The sequence below is a fragment of the Mycteria americana genome, chromosome 3 (genome assembly GCF_035582795.1).
Source record: "Mycteria americana isolate JAX WOST 10 ecotype Jacksonville Zoo and Gardens chromosome 3, USCA_MyAme_1.0, whole genome shotgun sequence".
NCBI lineage: Eukaryota > Metazoa > Chordata > Aves > Ciconiiformes > Ciconiidae > Mycteria > Mycteria americana.
Window position 1 is genome coordinate 75,979,709 of NC_134367.1, and position 20,542 is coordinate 76,000,250.

Consider the following 20,542-nt stretch of genomic DNA (forward strand, 5'->3'; position numbering starts at 1 on the left):
GGGACCACGGTGCGCGTGTGACACGCGTGGGCCAGCTGCAACTCCCCTGGGTGCCGGGGGACAGCCTCAGAGCTCGGATCTCCCGGGGAGAGGTTTTCTGAAGGAGCCAGGTGAGCGCACGCAAGGGCAGGGATGCTGCCGCGACCTGCAGCCGGGGCGGGCAGGGCCGGGGCGGGCGGCGGGTACCGGGCGGGCCGGGGCCGGGGCCGGGGCCGGGGCGGCGGGGCGCCGCGGGGGGCGGAGGGCCGGCGCCCGCCTCCGCGGGGCCGCCCCGCTGCAGTCTCCCGGCAGCCCGGGAGGAGGAGACGGCGGGGCGCGCAGGAAGCAGCGGGGCAGCCCCGCGGAGACGGACGCCGGGCGGGCGGCAGCTCCGCGCCCCGCCGCTCCCGCCGCCCGCGCCCCGCGACCCCCGGCCCCATGGCGGGGCCCGCCGCCCCCCGCGCCCCGCCGCGGCCCTGGGCCGCCCTGCTGCTCCTCGCCGCCCTGCTGCCCGCCGCCGCACCAGGTAGGCAGCCGCCCCGGGCGCCCGCCCGGAGGTGCCTCCGCTCTGCGCGGCGTGGGTGAGCTGGCCCACGCGTGTCGCTGCCGGCCCCTGCGCCTGGCGCGCCGCGCTCGCCCCGCGGGGTGCGTGGCGGGGAGCTGTGCCGCGGGGCGCGGGGCTGTGTCGGGGCGCTGCGGCGACGGGCGCCCGGGCGCTTCGGGGCGCCCGGGCGCGGCGCGGGGATGCGGGGCGGCGTCGCTGCCCGCCGCCGCCCGGCCCGGGGACGGGCGCCGCGGCGGCATCGCGGGGGGACGGCCCGCCTTGCCGAGCCGGGAGGCGCCGAGCCGGGCCGCCTCCCCAGCCCCGGCGGAGGCACCTGCCGCCGCCCCGGGTTTGTGCCGGTCCCTCCGCCGGTGCCGGGGCGGGCGGACCGGCCGCTGCAGCGCTGCCCTCCCGCAGGCTGGGGGGGAGACCCGGGCGGGGGGGGCCTGCCAGAGCCGGGGCGAGCCCGGCACCGACGGCCGGGGGGACCCCCGCGGCTCTCGGACGCCGGGACCCTCCGCAGGTGAGGCCGCTGCGGCTCGGCCAAACGGGAGCTGAGGGCAAGGGAGGGCTCCTTCCCTCTTGCCTTTAGCCCGTGTGCGCCTTATTCCCCCTGGCACCGGCTGCCGGTCCTCCGGCCCGTCTGGGCTGGGCTGAAGAGCCCCGCTCACTCGGTTGCACGGGGTTGAGACCGGGCAGCCCCCGCGCTGAGCACCCCTCGGAAAGTCAGGCGAGATCCCCCTTTTCCTTACTCCCGCCGCCGGAGCCCTGTGGCTCGGACCCCGGATCAGCCTGGGCGAGGCTGGGGCTGCTGTCAGGATTCCCCGGGCTCTCAGCCTTTGGCTTAAACTGCCCTGGAGGTGGGTCGTGGCGTGGGGCGGCAGATCTTCGCCGTCCTTTCCCGCGTGGAAGCGGTGTAGTTAACTGCAGCCCCCACGGCACTGTCTGCACCGCAGGCAATGCCGAGTCCCGGATCTGCCTCAGCTTGTGCCCGCAAGGTCTTTGCACCAGAGCACGGCTAGAGGCAGGGTATAGCGGGACATACGGAGGCATTTCAGCACCAGAATTTAACTGCTGGGGTTGCGGTGGCCGGGGCGGTACGGGGACACCTGCTCCCTGGCTCTGGACGCGGTGGGTGCCCCATCTCCAGCCCGATGCTGTAGCTGCAGAGGAGCCAGTCAAGGACGGTAGCATCTCACCCCCTGGGCAGCTCGGGGCTGGGCAGGACCTAATGTCACCCGTGGCCCCTGGTGCGTTTTAGTGTGCAGCTAAACAGACTGGACAGATCTGCTTAACCTGGAACAGGAAAAGATCTTCAAGCCTGGTTTGAAGACCCTGCGCAGCCCTCTCCTCGTGGGCTGCTGAAGGTGCGTGGCTCGCAGGGTGCACAGTCGCAGAGTAGATAGAGGCAGAGTGCGTTTGCGGGAGGTTGAGTGCAGAGCAGCTTTGCTGGCAGATGCCCATGTATCCACTGCTGTCTCTCTTTCCGTGACGTGCTGTGCCCGTCCAGGTTAAGCCTGGGATCACTCTCCTGGAAGTGGATTTGTAGTAGCGCTGCTCTGTGGCAGCGGGAAATGGAGGGGGAACCGGATCTGCTGGCCCTGGGGCTGCCTGCTGGCAAGCGAGAGGGAAGGGAGCAGGGGAGTTTGTGTGCTGATAGCATGGGCAACGTCCATGGGAAATGTCATAGCCTCTGAGGAAAAGTGTTAGCTGTTGCGCACAGGCAGGCTTTTGCTTCTCTGACTGCAATGTCTAAAGTGATTCTAGGGGAGTCTGAAACTTTATGGATGTTACGTCCAAAATTTTCAGTACAGTCTTTCTTCGTTTGCAGTCCCACACCAATGTGCTGTAAAACCAAGCCAACTTCTGAACAAACCCAAATGTCTTGGCGTAGGACTGTGCAGAGCACTGTGTGCTTCCCAGCTACGGACCTCTGGAGCGCACCAAAACCTGCTCAAGTGGGAACACTGCGCTGTTAACCCCAGAGGGGCTGTACAGGACTCGGGTGTGGGCTGCATGTCTGCTCCTCGTCCCTGGTGGTGTGCTGGCCATGCTGAGTGGGCACTACTTTCCTTCTCCAGTCTAGAGAGTGGTTTATAAGCCACTAAACCCAGACTGTGCCCTGAAGAAGTGCAGTCTCAGGCAGGAGGGCTAGTGGGGGCTGGAGTCCTTTCTCAGGGGTTTAAAGCTATCGCTGTATGCCTTTGCTGCCCCTGGCCCTGCTTTCTCATCTTCTAGCCGTGTTTGAAAAGGCCCCTTCCCGTTCTCCTTTCCTCACCTTTCCAGCACACATTCTGCCTAGGTGACCTGTCTCAAACTCACTCTGCATTTTGGAGCCTTTGCCCGAGTGCCGTGCCTGGGAGACAGGGAGGCTGCCTTGGCTCAGTGGAGAGGCTCCGACAAACGAAGTGAAAGAGCCCTTCATTTTTTGTCCATGGAAAGAAAGAAAAGATTTTTCTCCAGTGAGGGTCTGGCATTGGGCTAGTGCTGTCATTGACTTTGCTTCTGTTTATCAAAATGGAAAGTCAGCATGGGGCCTGTGCCCGGGATTGCTATGTGCAGTCACTCAGGCCAAGGAAGCGTAAGAGAAGGGTGTTGTGCTGGAGCCAGTTTAGGGGCAGATCCCATTTGTGTTTTGCCAAGAGAGGTTTTTGTTGCTGCCAGATCCCACGTGTGGATGGATGTAGAGCACATACTGACAGTGGAAAGCAGTCCTCCTGTAGAAAACCTCCTTGGTTGCTTTTATACAAACCATATTCAAGCACCACCTGTGGCCAGTGGGAGAAATTTGGGAGGAACATTAAGAAGAGGCTGAGCTCAGAACAAGAGCTTTGCTGACAGCAGCACAAACTCTCCTTTTCCCTCCTTGTCTAGACTGTGTGACATAAACAGAGAAAGCAGGAGGATGTCCAAGGGAATTTTCCAGTTCATTTAGCTCTAAGGAATGTATCTTCTCAGTTATTTAGGACAATGCTGTAATGGTCTTAACTGTATAGCTCTGTACCAGCCTCTGGGTGTGTCAGAGGTATGAAAGCCCTTGTGCTGTCCAAGTCTGTAATTCCAACTCTTCAGACAGCACATGGACCGAGGTTGGCTGGACATGTGATTAAGAAGATGCTTTCAGAAGCTGAGCTATACAGAAAGAAAATAGAGGGGGGCTGAGTAGATCATGAAGCAAAATAAAGACATAGCATGCTTTCTCTCTGCCTGCAGTGGGAATGGGATCTTGTCTGGATGATCCAGTGCATTGAGTGAGCATTCATATGCCCCAAAAGTATAGCTCCCTCCTGAGACATATTCGGTGCTCAAGTGACATGACATTTCTCATGCAGGACACTGAAATGGTAAATGTGGCTTCTGAGTCTCAAGATAACTGAGGTTGGACTTCATGTCTGCTGCAGGTTGTCTGTAGCCATCTGCAGGTGGTCCATTATCTTCAGATCAATAAAGCAAAGCAGTATTTCTACCAGGCTCAATTTCTGCTGCTCTTCTAGGACCCGTGGTTTCACCAGCTGGCAGCTGTGTCACCGTGTCACCCAGCTCTCTCTGTCACTGGGGGAGTGCTCAGGTGTGTGGCTAAGGTGGCATCAGGATGTGCTGGCATCAGGCATTGGGTCTCTTAAATTTACACTGCTGCACTTCAGGTATAACCAGGACTGGAACCTTTTCCTGACCAAAGACCTCCAGAGTGAGCCTGTGTTTGGTAGCCTGAGTGTGATCCCAAATATTCAAAAACCTGCAGCAAAAACAGCACCTTTTTTTTTTTCCCCCTAGTTTTGAGATGTCAGGATCTGCTTATCTTGTTTAACTTGAGTTACCTGTCTTCATAAATTAGTATTCCGTAACTGCTGCTCTGCCTGCCCAAGCAAACCGTTCATAACTAGGTGCATGCGTCTGTTACGGGAACATTTACCGCTTGTTGCGTGTGTGATTTCTGCTGAGGGAAAGGAGGGAGCGTGGATGCTTAGCTATGCCTCCTGTAGACCGCTAACGCACGAAGCAGGTGCAGTGGTCACTTGTCCGGAGGGCATGGCCTAGACATTGATGTGCCTTCCTCTCGGGAAGCTCCGTGCTGCTGTTTTCTCCCCGCCGCTGCAGGCACAGTGTGCTCCTGTGCAGGCTTGAGAGGGCAGTCCCAGCCCTGCAGACGCGGCACTCATCCCTCAGGCAGGTACCGGCGCTCCCTCTTGTGCTTTTCTCCCCCCCAAATCGCCACTTGTCTATTCTGTTTTACAGCCCCGTAAAGCAGCAACGATTTCACTGGTGTGTTGCACTACAGGATTGCTTTTATTCCTTTGAGTGCAGTTGAAATTTTATTTCCTTGGAACTATGAGTGTTTTCGTTATTCCCCAAGATGAGAGATCGCTTCACCTCTGCAGCCTGTGCCCCTGCCCAGCACGGGAGAGAGGGATGAACCGCCGGGTTGTGAGGCAGTGAAGTCCAGAGGGGAACAGCAGAGCTTGATGCTGGGGAGATCCTTTCCCTCTGGCTCATGAGGAGCCCAAGTATTTTGCTTCCATGTGGGCTGAGAACTTGCATTTTGGCTATGTTTGCTCTGACACTTTGCCTCTGAGGAGTGGTATGGCTTACATTTTCAGGGCGATAAAGCAGTGATGGGTCTCTTGAAGAAATGGGAGCTCATCTGGAAGATCCTTTGCTGTGCATGATCCAGTATAAAGCCTTTACTTTTACGTTTACTTTTTCTTATATGTGTTTGCTGTACTGCCACTTACTCTGCTGTGCTGTTGGCTGCAAAACCTACAGTCTGTGTTGAATGTTCACAAACTGCAGTGCCAAAATAAGCACTGCCAAGATCAAGACAGTGGCTTAAAAAGCACAAGATTTAAAAAATAAGAACTGCTGAGATCTTTTGCTTTACTGTCTGTTCTTTGAGTCTCCGGGACACACGTTTCTAAGCTTTCCTCCACACCCTGGATGTTTAGGGATTTAGAGGGACGGTATGGTTTAGCCTGCATCGCCACTGCCTGCCTCTTGCCAAAGGGGCATTTAGACCAGCGAGGGCATTTTGCACTGACTCTGTACCTGGGTAGACGGACTCCTGATATTCTGATCCCAGGTCTTGCATTTATTCTTACTTGCAGGCACCAGCAGCGTTTGCCTGCAGCACCTCCTTAGTTGAATTCATTTCCTTTGGGGACGTTACAAGCACCTGGAAAGTGTCAGGTTTCCCTGGTTCCTCTTTAAACTTCAGACAAGCTTGTAATGAAAAGGAGCTTTTTCTAGGGTGGACCACACGGTTGAGTGCTTAACTACTATACTGGTAGCAGAGTTAACAAGAGCAACATCACACCGTGTTTACACAGTGGCTCCTTCATTGCATGGTCTTGGCTTGCCTGGGGAGATGGGAGGTTGTGCTGACAGCTCATGTGCCTCTGGTCCCCAGCAAGACCTGTGCAGGCTGCTGAGCTCCCTCTGCCTCCTCTGTCCTGGAGGGGATCCTGGTACCCACCTCTCTCCAGACCTCTCGTCCCGTCTCCTGTCCTCCTAAGGCACGCGGCTTCTGGATTTCTGACACACTCGGCAGACACTGCTTCCTCCTCCCCGGTTCCCCAGGACTGCTTTCTGCGATGTAATGTAAGGTCTTCTCTCCTCCTCTGCCCCTCAGAGTTTCTGCAAGCTCTGTTCAAGCTTCAGTGTGTTTTGTAGCTTCAGCGTGTTTTGTACCGTTCACAGCGTTTTCAGGATGGTTAAAATCTGTGTAGGTTATATTGTACGTTTCCCAAGCAGCAGTCATCGTACCTCACTCTCATTGAACTCGTAACCCCTGGCCCGCCATTAGCTCTTCATAAATGACATCTGTGGGGTGGGATGTGGGAGCTCTCCCTGTGTGCCAGGTCGGGATGTGTACCCTGGCTGTGTCACACCCCCGCGCTGCAGTGAGAGCTGACCGCACTTCAGTGCCTCTGAAATCCGTCTGCGTGTGTGGCTCCATGTTGGTATAGGTGCTTGCATTTGGCAGAGTTGGTCTATATTTAAAGCAAATAGCCCCAAGGAGTGCAGAAACAAGGAAAAGTGGAAGAAAGACCCAAGTCACGTAGAAATTGTGTGCTCTAAACAGAGAGCTTTTCCTAAACAAGGGGAATATAGTTAGTTACTTCAGATGAAATACTGAAATCCTGTTCTAAGGAAGGCAGTCCAAGCTTCTTCTCACCCTGGAAGAAAACCTAAAAGGTACATCCAAATTTAACTATGTACGTATTAGAAAGCAGTCTGGAGAAGTGTGCATTTTAAATCACCCGTCTTCAGTGAGTAACTTGATCATCAAATCAGCTCTTCATTAAACAGAGCAAATTACCCTTTGAGGACTGTGGAGCGTGTTCATATTTCATTGTTCCAGCGCAGCTATTTCACTGTTACTCAGTCATCAAGTCCTCTTGGGCATCTCGCAACGGTCCTGTTTCCAGCAAATCTTTCCGACTGTTCCATTCTTCTGGCGTTAAACTGATTATTTTTCCACTGGAGGACTCAGTAGTTCTTAATATATACATCTGCTGTAAAATAAGAGGCAACTCTTCAAATGGCTATTTGTCATCATGTTTACTGTACAGTTGGCTGCAATATTTTGGCTGAAACTTTTTTTTGGGAAAAAGTGCAGAACTGCTGGAGCTGGAATGTTAGTTTTTCCTTGTCTCTAAAAAGAAGACAAAAATAAGAGAAATTGAATAGTCAACGTAATCTGTTGTGGTACTCTGTAATGAAGTGCTTTATCCCTCCTCTCAGAGTGGCATCCTTGGAAGGGTATACGCGGTGGGAAGGGGTTTAGTTGGTAACAGGCAACAATTACTGAGTTTACCTTAAAACTCCCACAACAGAAAGCTGCAGATGTGACTGGCAAACCATGCTGCCGTGGCTGGTGGCTCACGACATCCAGCACCCAGCCCGCGCCCTGCCTGGCCAGCCCTCGCGGAGCCCCCGGATGCTCCTGCTGCTGAGGGAGGGGAGCGTGGAAGCAGCACACCATGCCCACCCCTCCGGCAGCGTCAGAAGCAGCGAGCCCTGGGGGTTTGCCCTCTGGCCCCTGCTCTCCTGCAGCAGAAGTAGCCGGGACTCATGTTTTCAGCCTCGGGAAGCCAGCATTTAGTTTTGCCTGTGCTGCTGAGGTCCTGAGGTCCAGAGCATCGCAGCATGCAGGCTGCGGCCAGATAGATGGAGGGCTGGATTTAGATGGTGTTATTCCTGCTGGGTACTGTCTTGCTTCACGTGGTAGCCCTGCTGAAATACCTAACAGTGTCAGAATCTGGCCCTGCATGAACAGTTGAGCTGCACTTTCACATAGTCTGAATACTTTTCCCTTTCATCACCTTTTGAAGCCATGCTGGGTTTGGTGACATAATCCTGTGGTCTTCAGCATCGGATGCTTTGCAGATGGCCCCGCAGCTCACGCACTGAGAGGCTGTAGCAGTGTGAAGCCGATGGCAGTCCGGGGACTTGGCAGAAGGCTTGCTGCACTTTGCAGGAGTGGTTGCTCTGGGTTATGTGTTCGCAGCCTTACCATCTGTGTCAGCTGAGCTTCGCGTCGGCTTCTCTCCTCCCTGTGCTATCGGTTTGATGCTTCTGGTCTCCCAAAGTAAATTGTATTATAAACAATTTAAGAGCTAATGGCAGTGATGGAAAGGCTCCATCTGGCTTGGCTGGACTGAGACTTCAGCTGGATTTCAGGTTGCATGTCTTTTTAATATACATATTTGCTAAGTGTCTGAGGTCTTATTACCAGGGAGGTGGGCTGGGGATCACAAGACCTGGTTTCATTCATAGGTCTGACACAAACTTTCAAAGTGATATCTCACCTTTCCTAGGCTCCATTGGCTCTGTTTTAAAAATGAGTTGAATGCTTTTTCCATGCTGTGGTGCTGGAGAACGGGCCAACGTAAGCCACTGTTCTCTTCTACTTGAAACTTTCCAGACAAGAAGTAATGACTGAAATCTTTTGTGAGATGCTCAGTAGTATCTCCGCAGGATTTTATCAAACTTCAGTAAGAGACTGTTGGTTTTGTACTGTCATTGCACATAGCATCCCTGCGAAGCAGTGAGCTGACTGTCCCCTGAGGTGGAGAAGGGTGCGTGGGCTCAAGTCAGGACACGGGTTCTGATGCTGTCCCTGCTGCAGACTCCCTCTTGTCTGTTGTGTATTGGGCTGTGATTTGCAATATGCCTACACACATGCTTATCTGCTGTGTGTGGTGGTACTCCCTGAAATCACTGGACACAGCTGAAGGAAATACATGCATACTATTTTGCTGGATTGAACCCGCAAACTGATGTGGCTTGGTGTCTGCCTCTCCAGGCTGGGGATGTTAATCCAGCTGCACCACAGAGTGGTGCTTGAGGATAAATTCAGCTTGGTGGTCAGGTCATGTTTCTCTGGTGAAAGAGACTGTGAGCACAGGCTTGGAGAGCCTGAAAATGTGGAATATCCCAGCTTTCCATTTATTCCAGTCAGTAAACTTCAGAGTCTACTTGGGTCTGTTTAGAAAGTGATTTTTAATTCCTGCTTTTTATTTACTTCTGTGTTCCTTAACTTGTTTGTTTTGCGAGTGAAATGATTTACTATCAATCTAGATACTTGCTATGTTGTAGGATCTTAGGGCAGCTTTGGTGATGCTGGAGCCCTGCTCCTGAGCCTCAGGTCCAAAGCTGTATGTATGCAGAGGAGAGGGGAAGAGCTGCACTTCGAGAGCGTGGCTGTAAAGACCTGGATATCTTTTTTTTTTTTCCCCCATGATGACCCACCAAGAAGGTCCTGAATGGCATCCATCCCTTGAAGTGTCTGGTGCTTGCAGACACAGAAGAAATTTCTCTTTTCCCAAAGAAACAAAGCCAACAGAAAATGAAATTAAACAGAAAAATAAGGTCTTCTGTGACTGAACAGCAACAGTATTGAAAACCTAGAAAGTCTAAACCTTAAACAGCAATATTAGCAAGCCAAATTTTCTTGTTAGATGTGTATGGTAATGTACTTTTTTGTTTGCAATGTGATAATTTCTGTGCCAGGGTGTTGAGTTCCTGTTCTTCAGTCTTAATGGCTACCGTAAGTCAAGCTGGTCCTCCGAGAACGTGAGTGCATGCTTAAATCTGTGTTCGGGGACCGACCGCTCAGAGGGCGTCTTCATGAACGCCCTTCCCAGTCAGAGTCAGAGCTGCTGGGTTTCAGTTGCTGGGTGCAAGGTAATACCTGCTTATTGCCACGAGATGTCTCAGACCATATGTGCTCCTCAGCTGTCCTCTCAGCAGTTCGGGCCCCGGTGCAGGACGTGCCATGTCCTTGGAAGTGCTGATTGCTGAGGGCCAGACGCCGCCGCAAACACGCTCACTTTCCTCTGCAAAACCAGCTGTTTAAATTACCCTCAGGGAGGGATGATGAGTGGTATGAGACATGGTGGGGTTCTGGCTGTGTTTGGTACCACGCTGCGCAGGTCGGGCTGGAAACCTGCTGCTGATGGTGTGGCGTGGGAATGGAAATGAGTGTGAAACCTTGGGGGGGTGGAAATAGATTTCAGACCACCACTTTAGTCAAGTTAAAAGAGAAATGGCTTTGTATTGGCTTAAGTCTTTCCTTGTGGTGGTGACAAGCCAGCTGTCCCCCGTTGCGCTGGCACAGGGCAGTTGTAGCTGTGCAGGAAGGCTGGTGTGGGCACGGCTGTGCCTGCACAGCCGAGCAGTGGGAGCATGTCTGGGAGAGGATGGTTTCCACACTCCCCATTGGGAATGGAGGGAAGGAACCATCCACGCATGTGGCGGCAGAGGGGAGGGAGAAGGAAATACAGGAGAAAACAAGGGTTTTTTTCTGGCACCAGCAGGGAGAGAGGAAGGATGTCAGCCCAGTGGAGAGAGCTGAAGTGAGAGCTCAGATAACTGATGGACCTCAAGGTGTGGTGGGGGTAAGCATCAGAGTAGCTGATGAGTTAGTATGGGTGTTTCTGAAAGAAGGTGGTATGCCTGAAGAGAGGGGGGATTATTTTTAGCATGTTCCCACCATTCTACCTGTTGCTTTCCTTGGGGAGAAGCAAGGTTTTTCTTAAGACTGGAGCCTTGCAGAACAAGCTGCATATAATTGCAGTAAGGGTGGCAGAAACAGACCCTATGAATCTAAACATAAGAGCCTCCATAAAATTAGCCATAGGGTTTACAAGATTTTTGGCAATGAGAAAGGAGACATTTGGCTTTTTCAGCAAGAGGGGCCTCTTGCAATTATGTATTTTAAGGTGCTTGTCCTGTATAAATATATATTCTTTTACAAAAACCTTTTGTTATGGTTACAAGCAGTCCCTGTAAAAACCGAGAAGGCAAATAGTGAAACTTTGAAATGTCTGTAGGAGCTTTTGAGTAATTTGAGGCCCCTTTGTGTGGAAGGAAATCACCATGTTTCAGGAAGCTTTGCTGCTCTAACAAAATGTTTGTGCTACTGAACGGTAGCAGATGGCCAATCCAGAAGATGGTAGTGAGTTGCTTAAGCTACTTGTAAAGCAGTGGAAATTTCTTTGCCTTGCTAGTAGCGGCCAGCCTTGGTTTGAGGGATCCAAGCTAGGGCTTTGTCTCTGCTGTCACTGCAGGGCAGCTTCCCCCGTGTCGGCCACGCAGAACATCCAGATCCAGGCTGCCCATAACTCTGTTGAGTAACATCTCCTTGCGTGCCATGCAGGTCTAGTCGAAGCCCTGTGACAGTAGAAGATGTTACTGTCAGAGAAGTAAGGGTTGGTTTTCAGCAGGAGCTCACAGGGACTGGCCAACGTTGGTGATAGGACGGTCAGAGCTCACAAGCAAAGCGGGCAATGCTGGATGGGTGTTTTGGTATTGGAAAGCTTCATTCCTCTGAACTGCAGCAGTGCCAGCTCAGTGTCAGAGGGTCACCTAGCAGGAATCAGAGAGTGTACTGTATCAGTACACCCTTTCACTCCACCCCTCCTTCCAAATCTCTCACTTTGGGTGCTCAAACAACGATACATGAATAACACAAAGTAGGAGTCCATGCACATTGGTAACGTATGGCTCCGGCAGGCTGCTAGCTATGGCATGGTAAAGACTCTGGAAGTCTGCCATGGTCCTTCCTGAGACTTGCTCTCCTGATTTTTGCAGAGGCTTTGTTGACTTGAAGGGTTGATTTTCTTCCCCAGATGTCTCTCTTGCTGTATATCCCACTGGTCCAGGGGTGCTCTGTGCGGCGTGAGGAGAAGCACCGCAACATCGGTGCTTCATGAGTTTTGCACCTCAACATCGGAGGCCAAACCATCAGTTGCTTTGTAGAAACTTGTATTTTCAGTTCTAGATATCCCTGGGCTAAACCAAGGAAGATGGCATGGATTCTCTTTTACAAACCTGCAGAGCTGTGAGTGCATCTTTTCAGTAAGTTCAGCTGCTTTTCAAGGGTATTAATTGGGTAAATTCTTTGCTGACCATCCCAGCTAGTAACTGACAGACCATGATGTGTAAACTGATGTGGTCACTGCAGGTGGCTGCAGCCATGTGCCTCGGTCGTGTCTGCTCAGCTATGATGGGACTAGTTATAGAGTAATGTGCAATACAGCCCAGGGCTTTGCATGAAAGACATTGCTTTGAATATGACTGCAGAGGTTTGCTTTTTGAAAATGAAATAAGAAGGACATTTGTCAGTAATGAAGATCTGTGCCTATCCATTTCTTATCTGAGCCCAACCTAGTGCAGAGCTCCTAAGAACAGCGATAATGCTATTCTAGCCATTTCCTTGGTATGCTTTTTATCTAGTATCTATGAGTTTTGCACTTTGGGAGACTTGGAATGTGTGCCGCCAGCTTCCCTTTCCAGGCTACAAAGCTATGTATGTACTTTTTGAAAGATCTTTTACAATAAATAATGTGGAATAAAGTTATTTAGAAGAATCGGGGCTGGTGTTATTTCAAGACATGAATTGTGAACAGTTTTATATTACAGGTAGATAATGTTTTAGAGTTTTTTATTTGCATTTTTCATGAAGAGGAAGAAGCAAAGACTGTGTTATTTTAGGATGTACTTTTTCCAGTCCCTGTGAAGAAACTTAATCTCTGAGAGCTGTTAATAAAAGAGCAGAGACTAATGTTGAGCCAGTGTTTTGTTCTTAGAAAACCTGCACCTTGGGAAACTCTCAAACTTTTTCTGATTTATGAAAGGTTTGGAATGTGAAATAAAATGGAGAGTTTTAACTTTTTTTTTCCTTCAGTGTAGGATGAATCTTGAATTCCTACTCCCTGACTTTGTGAGTCTGAGGCATTTTTGGCAGTTTCTAGTAGAAAGTTGAATGTGCACTTCAACAAGAGATGGAATGGAAAGACTTTACATAAACATGCGAATTGCCAGTAGATTAAAAAATCTGTGCTACTTTACAGGGTAAGGGAACAGGTTTAGATATATTGAAGTGGTTTTAGAGAGAGGTGTAAACCAACCCCCGCACATGCAAGTAATCCAGAGCCCTTAAGGAGGATGATTTGGTGAAGTCTGTGATACGCATAAAGGCATGAACCAAAAGCAGAGCCACACCATCCAGATTGCCAACACTTTGGATCCAAAGCTAATCTTTGCTTCAGAAATGTCTCACTGACACTCTTTTTCCTCTTTTTCTGTGTGTGTGTATGAAAATCACAGTTTTCTGGGATTTTCAAAATCCCAGGTATCTAAAGAACAACTGAAGCCATGAAGTTTTGGCTAGTTGTGGCTTGGTTAACACTTGTTGCTGTTGCCACAAATGACTGATGTAATCCATTTGGTGGGTGTTAAAGTGCCCAAGATGAACAGGTTTTTCAGAGGCTCTGTAGAGCGGGAATATAAAGGTGAAGGTGGCTGAAAGTTGTCAGTTCCCCCCAACAACCCGACACCCCAAACTAATACAGAGAAGGTTAGCATTTGTCTCCTGCTTTGAGGATCTGCCATAAAACGTCCCAGCAGCCAGGAGTTGAGCGAGGTTTGGAAGGAAATTAGGTGGCTGAATAGGAGTATTTCATTAAAGTAGGTAATAGAAGGTACTTAATGCCTTTGCCTTGGTCTTTAATAGTAAGACTAGTTGCTCTCCAGGTACCCAGCCCCCTGAGCTGGAAGACAGGGATGGGGAGCAGAATGAAGCCCCCATAATCCAAGGGGAAATGGTTAGTGACCTGCTACACCACTTAGACACACGCAAGTCTATGGGGCCAGATGGGATCCACCCAAGAGTACTGAGGGAGCTGGTGGAAGTGCTCACCAAGCCCCTTTCAATCCTTTATCAGCAGTCCCGGCTAACCGGGGAGGTCCCAGCTGACTGGAGGTTAGCCAGTGTGACACCCATCTACAAGAAGGGTTGGAAGAAGGATCCAGGGAACTACAGGCCTGTCAGCCTGACCTTGGTGCCAGGGAAGGTTATGGAGCAGATCATCTTGAGTGCCACCACACGACACGTACAGGACAACCAGGTGATCAGGCCTAGTCAGCATGGGCTTACGAAAGGCAGGTCCTGCTTGACTAACCTGATCTCCTTCTATGATAAGGTGACCCACCTAGTGGATGAGGGAAAGGCTGTGGATGTTGTCTACCTAGACTTTAGTAAAGCCTTTGAAACCACCAGCATTCTCCTGGAGAAACTGGCTGCTCATGGCTTGGACAGGCGTACGCTTTGCTGGGTAAAGAACTGGCTGGATGGCCAGGCCCAAAGAGTGGTGGTGAATGGAGTTAAATCCAGTTGGCGGCCAGTCACAAGTGGTGTTCCCCAGGGCTCTGTGCTGGGGCCAGTTCTGTTTAATATCTTTATCAGTGATCTGGACGAGGGGATCAAATGCACGCTCAGTAAGTCTGCAGACGACATCAAGTTGTGCTGATCTGCTGGAGGGTAGGCAGGCTCTGCAGAGGGACCTGGACAGGCTGGATCGATGGGCCAAGGTCAATTGTATGAGGTTTAACAAGGCCAAGTGCAAGGTCCTGCACTTGGGCCACAGCAACCCCATGCAACGCTACAGGCTTGGGGAAGAGTGGCTGGAAAGCTGCCTGGCAGAGAAGGATCTGGGGGTGTTGGTTGACAGCTGCCTGAATATGAGCCAGCAGTGTGCCCAGGTGGCCAAGAAAGCCAATGGCATCTTTGTATCAAAAATAGCGTGGCCAGCAGGACTAGGGAAGTGATTGTGCCCCTGTACTCAGCACTGGTGAGGCCGCACCTCAAATACTGTGTTCAGTTTTGGGCCCCCCACTACAAGAGAGACATTGAGGTGCTGGAGCGTGTCCAGAGAAGGGCAACGAAGCTGGTGAAGGGTCTGGAGCACAAGTCTGATGAGGAGCGGCTGAGGGAGCTGGGACTGTTTAGCCTGGAGAAAAGGAGGCTGAGGGGAGACCTTATCGCTCTCTACAACTGCCTGAAAGGAGGCTGTAGAGAGGTGGGGGTCGGTCTCTTGTCCCAGGTAACAAGTGATAGGACAAGAGGAAATGGCCTCAAGTTGCGCCAGGGGAGGTTTAGACTGGATATTAGGAAAAATTTCTTCACCGAAAGAGTTGTCAAGCATTGGAAGAGGCTGCCCAGGGAAGTGGTTGAGTCGCCATCCCTGGAGGTGTTTAAAAGAAGTGTAGGTGTGGTGCTTAGGGACTTGGTTTAGTGGTGGACTTGGCAGTGCTAGGTTAATGGTTGGACTTGATGATCTGAAAGGTCTTTTCCAACCTAAACGATTCTATGGTTCTATGAAAAATACAATTCACATGTAAAGTGAATAATACAAACTAAGCATATAAAGCTTTGTGCTTTACGGATGTGGGTAACCACTGCTTGGTGAGGTTCGAGTGAAAGCTGGTGCAGAAAGAGAACCGTGCTGCCTGCTGTGACTTTCCATAAGCCTAGTCCATATCTCCCACCCAGATAATTACACACAATGTTTGCTTCAACCTTTGAATGAGCAGGGCCTCATTCTTCACTTGGCTGCTTCTGTAACGTGCCACTGATTTTAACAAGATTGCACTAACATGAAAGCAGAGCAATGGAGTGAAGATTTAGGTTCATAAGAAGTAATCCAGGTGCACAGCATTAAAGATGCTGCCACGGTTTGGTTAGCCTCCTAATGAGCAGTGCAATTTTAGTAGTTGTGTTTTCCTCCCTGGAGATCTATGGCCATACTTGCAGGAAGCAGGACAGAGGTTGGCTCATAGGAGCGCATGCTCTGGCTCTGACTTGTGTCCCTGCCAACCCACTTCAAAGCTAGCTCAGGCTGCTGGGACGTGGGGAGGGGAGCAGGGGTGCAGGGGATGCATGACAGCCTAGAAACAATACTCTCTCTTTTTTTACTGCCTCACCTGTGGGCATCCTTTGAAGCCCATCTAGAGGGGAACAGGCTGGCTCACCTGCAAGCCATCCATATGGGGGTGAGAATAAATATGGGTAGGCTGCAACGCGGTGACTCCCCAATCCGGGTCCCATATCCAGACTGGGCAGAGCGGCATTGTGCAAGCTCCATGCTGGTGTCAGTGCTGGAGAGAAGGGCATCCGTGGGCTTGTGATCCTGCATAGCTGGGTCACCCTTCCCATCTAGCCATACCTGCATGGGCATCAGCTGTGGGTGAAGTACCAGTTTCATCTTCAACTTAAAGAAAGCTCTGCATATGTTCCCTCGTGTGGAAATCTCTAAAGAAAGCTTTCTCTCAGTGGCAGCCTCACAGAATATGAGAAAGCCACTGAGATTAAGTCAGTCTGAGCAAATTTTTTGTCTTTTTCCATGTTTTCATGAAACCACCAGAAATTTCAGATAAACAGAGCAGTGCTAGCAGATGATGTCATTTCTTCCTACTGCCATGGTGGATTTTACCATGTGCATTTGTACCAAGAGTCAATTCTTTCTCGTAGAAACATATGTAAAGATTATGGCTCAGGAGTGGCAGTTCTCAGCATGGGAGTCAGTATGTTTTACAAGAGGGATAATATCCATCCTGCTGCAAGCTTTGTGTTATCTTCGTGCCTTCTTCTGCTGTTGTTGTGGACAAAATTTCCAAGTTGTTAGAGGAGAATGAGAGTGTTGCTGCACATCACGGGTTGTGCAGCCAAAATCCTGCTTGGGCTCCAAGGGGCACTTCCAGTAGCCCCACGCCCCTGACAGCCTTTGAACTGTTTGGGGGACAAACAGCAGACTGGAGCAGCGGAGAGCAAAGGGGAGTCCTGCTTTCCAGGAGCTTGCAGTGGAAGGGCCTGTTGAAAGCCATGGGTTTGCCCTGGGCACCAGTGACAGATGGATCCTGCCCATGCAGGCAGATACGCTCATGCGTGTGTGCCCTTGGCTCTGCCCTGAGGAGCCATGGAGTCACTCAGGGGAATCCTGCTGCCTCGGGAATCTCTCAGGGGATCGCTTCTTCTCCTACCTTCTTCTCCTGCACTCAGAGAGAGCAATGAGAAATGGGCTTAAAGCCACTTCCTCTCCGCTAAGGAAGGTGTTACCTCTTGTGATGCCTTAACCTCTGGGGCTGCTTTAACATTGATTAAACTGTGCAGGCAGGGCCCATGCAGTTAAAGGTCCCAGGCACTGCAGAGGTGGCTGTGAGAAGTGCGTAAGGATGGTGCGTGCATGCAGGTGGAAGTCAGGGATGTCCCAGGAGAGACGTGGCTTCCAAGTATTCAGCGCTGTGTGGCGGATTTCTCTTCTGTGGCGTCCACCTCTTCTCGTCAATGGACAGTGTATTTTCAATGCCTGATTTGACAGCAAAATATGCATAAAAAAGCAGTATGAGTCAGGTGATTCTGATTTTAAAGGGGAGACTAACCAAAAGTGTAGGTCTGTTAGCTTTGTGGCAATGTTATGTTTGCTCTTTACTTTCCTGACATGGTTTTGAGGTACTGTGTGCTTCATTTTAGACTGTCAGAAACACAGAAGTTACCTCACTTTTGAGTAAATAAAGAATGCCAGTATGAAAACAAGAACAAATTGGAGGTGAAAATAATGTGGAGACTGCAGCCATGAACACAGCGTGGAAAGATACAAGCTTTGAAGGGGTGTGTTTTGTTTCAGACAACGTCTTGCCACGGCATGAGTTGCTCGGTGTGTGTTCACGTTCTGATTTTCTCAGGCAGGTTTCCTTCCCATCACTGAACTTCTGACTAGGGCTAGAGAACAGCTTATACAAGGATTACCTAGAGGAAAACAAGCTCAGTTAACTTTATCCTGTGCTTTTGTCGTGTTTGTGATTGCAGTCAGATTAAATTCAGACTTCACTTAAAGCGCCCTTAGGCTCTGATTTATCTCAGAAACAGGGTTTAAGATGTTGTAAGTTGATATTTGTGCTATTTCTGCAATTGAATATCCACTGAAGCCAAGGAATGTGACTTTCTTGCCCACTAGGAAGGGTCTGAGCATCACAGGAGCCGCCAGCTGAGACGGCCAGGAGTCCTGCGGGGCGGTGCAGTGTCAGCACTGGGAAACCTCAGGTGCATCTCAGGGGAGAAGCACTAATAGTCCCTCCTTCCTGGGGACAAGGGACTGAAGGGATGTGTGCAGAGGAATCGGTTGGGATCAATGGCTTTGTCAGGCCCATTGACAGATCATGCTATTCCCGTTTGTCGTACGGGTGGTGTAAAAGAAATAGGCTAGCTTTGCTATAAACTTGTTTTTCTGTTACATCAGTGAGTACCCCTTCTTACAAACCAGATTTCCAGTGACAGGCATGATAAAGGAGAGGTTCCCACTGAAACCAGGGAGCTTTGGGTCAAACCTGGCGTACTGCAGAGGTCCAGTCCCTCCTTATCCCCTTCCATTTTTAAGCCCGGAAAAGGTTAGACTTCAGGTCAGTAAACGAAGATTAAAAGGATACCTGCATATACATTTGAAACTCACTCAAATATTATAGATTTGACATGTGTTTGTCATCAAAAGCTTAAAGGCTGTAAGCCTAATTCTGCTGATGGTGCCACCTAATCCAGCTGTGCTCTCATCCTGTAACTGTTCGCTGGACTCTCGAGGAACAGCCGGAGTCAGAGTTGTGGCTCTGTCCTGCATGGGAAGACGAATCCTTATGTGGTCAGTTGTTTTGGCAGGACCTCTGGCTGATACGGCCCTGTCAAAGAGAACAATACACCAGAAATAAAACTGGTTTTGCCAGGTGAAGAACTTCAAATAATTCAAATGTAAGCAAGCTAATAATATCAGGACCTTGAAAGGTGCATTGAAGAGAATCCCAAAGGAAAATTAGAAAGAGCAGTTCTAACAAGAAAAACAGAGTAATACCAACGTGAGTTAGTATTTGACAGCCAGGTGGAAGAGATGTATCTAGACAAAGGGATAGTTCGAGTGGCAGGTTTAAAAGCCACTTTCCAGTGCTGCTTTTGAAGTAGCCAGTTTTAAAAGCACTTCCAAAATGGGTCTGCCAAATGTTCAGCTTTTTCCATTTTTTGTTTATTAGGGAGTGGAGAATAATTAAAGTTTTTATGCCATACAAAGTACATTCTTCACTAAATATCACTCCATTTTCTCTTAGCAATTGAAGATTTTATTGTTGAAGGGTTACAGCTCTACATACCGTACCTGATTTTACAGCCAATGCTATATCCATCCATCTCCAGCTCACTGCCTTGTGCTTGGAATTTTTCAGGAGGCCTGGTGCTGGAATGGGTTTCATGTTTTATTCTCCCAGAAGTGGCTGCTGAGTCAAACAGTGGGCTGTGGTTCTCCAGGAACTGAAACAGTGGCCTGATGTAAACCATATGTTTTGGAGCCCGGGCCGTGCGCTTTGTGTGGGTGGCATCAGGGAGCCCCGGGGGCCGGAGCCGTGCAGCCAGGAGAGCTCGCAACCCTCCTGCTCAATACTTCTGGACTGTCGGGGTGGGTTTTTTGTCATTTCTGTGGACCTGAAGGAGCAATGACTTGCTGCCTCTCCCTCCAGAGCAGGAGTAGGTGTCAAAATAAGCTGGAGACAGAAGGTGCTACCAAGGTTTCAGCTGGGAGTGCACCAAAGAGCCTTGGATGAAGTCTTGAGTCAAAGAACTCAAAAGCGTGTGGTGAGGGATATTTTTAAGTGCTCGTGAGACTAACGTCAGTCTCCAAGTGACGATCATAAGTGAAAAATACATGCTGTAGTGACACAATTACGTAAAATAAAGCAAAGGGGCTTTTCTTAAGGCATAGCTCTCCACAGCATCTCTTGAGAAGAGTGCAGAAAGGGAAAGATGGAAAATACAAGCTTTCCTTTCTTTAAAATTATAACAGTGGTGAATCTGGGAGATGTATTGCTCAGAATGGATGGCTTTTGCTGTTATTGCTCTGGGCCCAGTTGGAGGAACTATTTTCCTGAGTTTTTTGTTGCTTGCTTATGCATGCAGCAAAGCACAACTTACAGAGTCTCAGTTCTTCCCTGCCGACTGTCATGTTTTTACCTCCTTTGGCTGTTTGTGAGACGTTATCAATGCCTTTTATAGCTGTCATTCTGCAGGTTACTGGAGGTGGGCTTTAATCCATCCCTGTGTTTCTGTGCTTGGTACATCGTCGTTTATGTCTGAGAGTCTTGGCTGACAAGCTCTTCCCAAGGGATATGCTCCGGATGGCCACACTGATACAAATGAAGCTTTTCGTCTCCTGCGATGACAGTTCAAGCCAACCAGTCAGACCTACAAGGGAACAGGTTTAGAGGGCAGCTGTGTCCTCACGGCGACTGACAAGAAGAGGACGTCCTGCCGAGGAATGTGCAAACCAGATACCTGTCATCTGGTTGCAGTGACTGTGCACTTCATTGTTTTGATGCTGGTGTTCTTTGTAGTGCCCGTACCTGCCTGATGAGCAACGTGGTCACTGATTTCTTCTTGCAGTTTAAAGTTTTTGGCTGTATAAATACACTAGCAGAGTTAGATGAGCAACATCATGATTGGGAGCAAGATACCAAGGGCACAGCCTTCAGGGAGAACAGACAGACAATTTAAACCCAATAAATGAATGGAAAGGAGTGACTTCTCTGTCACCGCATATAAGTCAGTTCCAGGTCCCTGTAGGGCATAGTATGGAAAAGCAATGTGACACCTTCTGTGCTCGTCCCTTGGGATCCAGCTTGGTTCTGCTAGCTCAGAGAGGCTCTAGT

General features: G+C 50.3%; 1 protein-coding gene across 1 annotated transcript in view; it reads left to right on the top strand.

Moving 5' to 3' along the window:
- Positions 1–324: 324 nt before the first annotated feature.
- Positions 325–20,542, top strand: part of FNDC1 (fibronectin type III domain containing 1) — an 80,029-nt gene continuing 59,811 nt past the window's right edge. Inside the window, exon 1 of the mRNA XM_075499073.1 lies at positions 325–505. Coding sequence (XP_075355188.1) covers positions 418–505 — 88 coding nt within the window. The 5' untranslated portion in view covers positions 325–417. The remainder of the gene's footprint in view (positions 506–20,542) is intronic.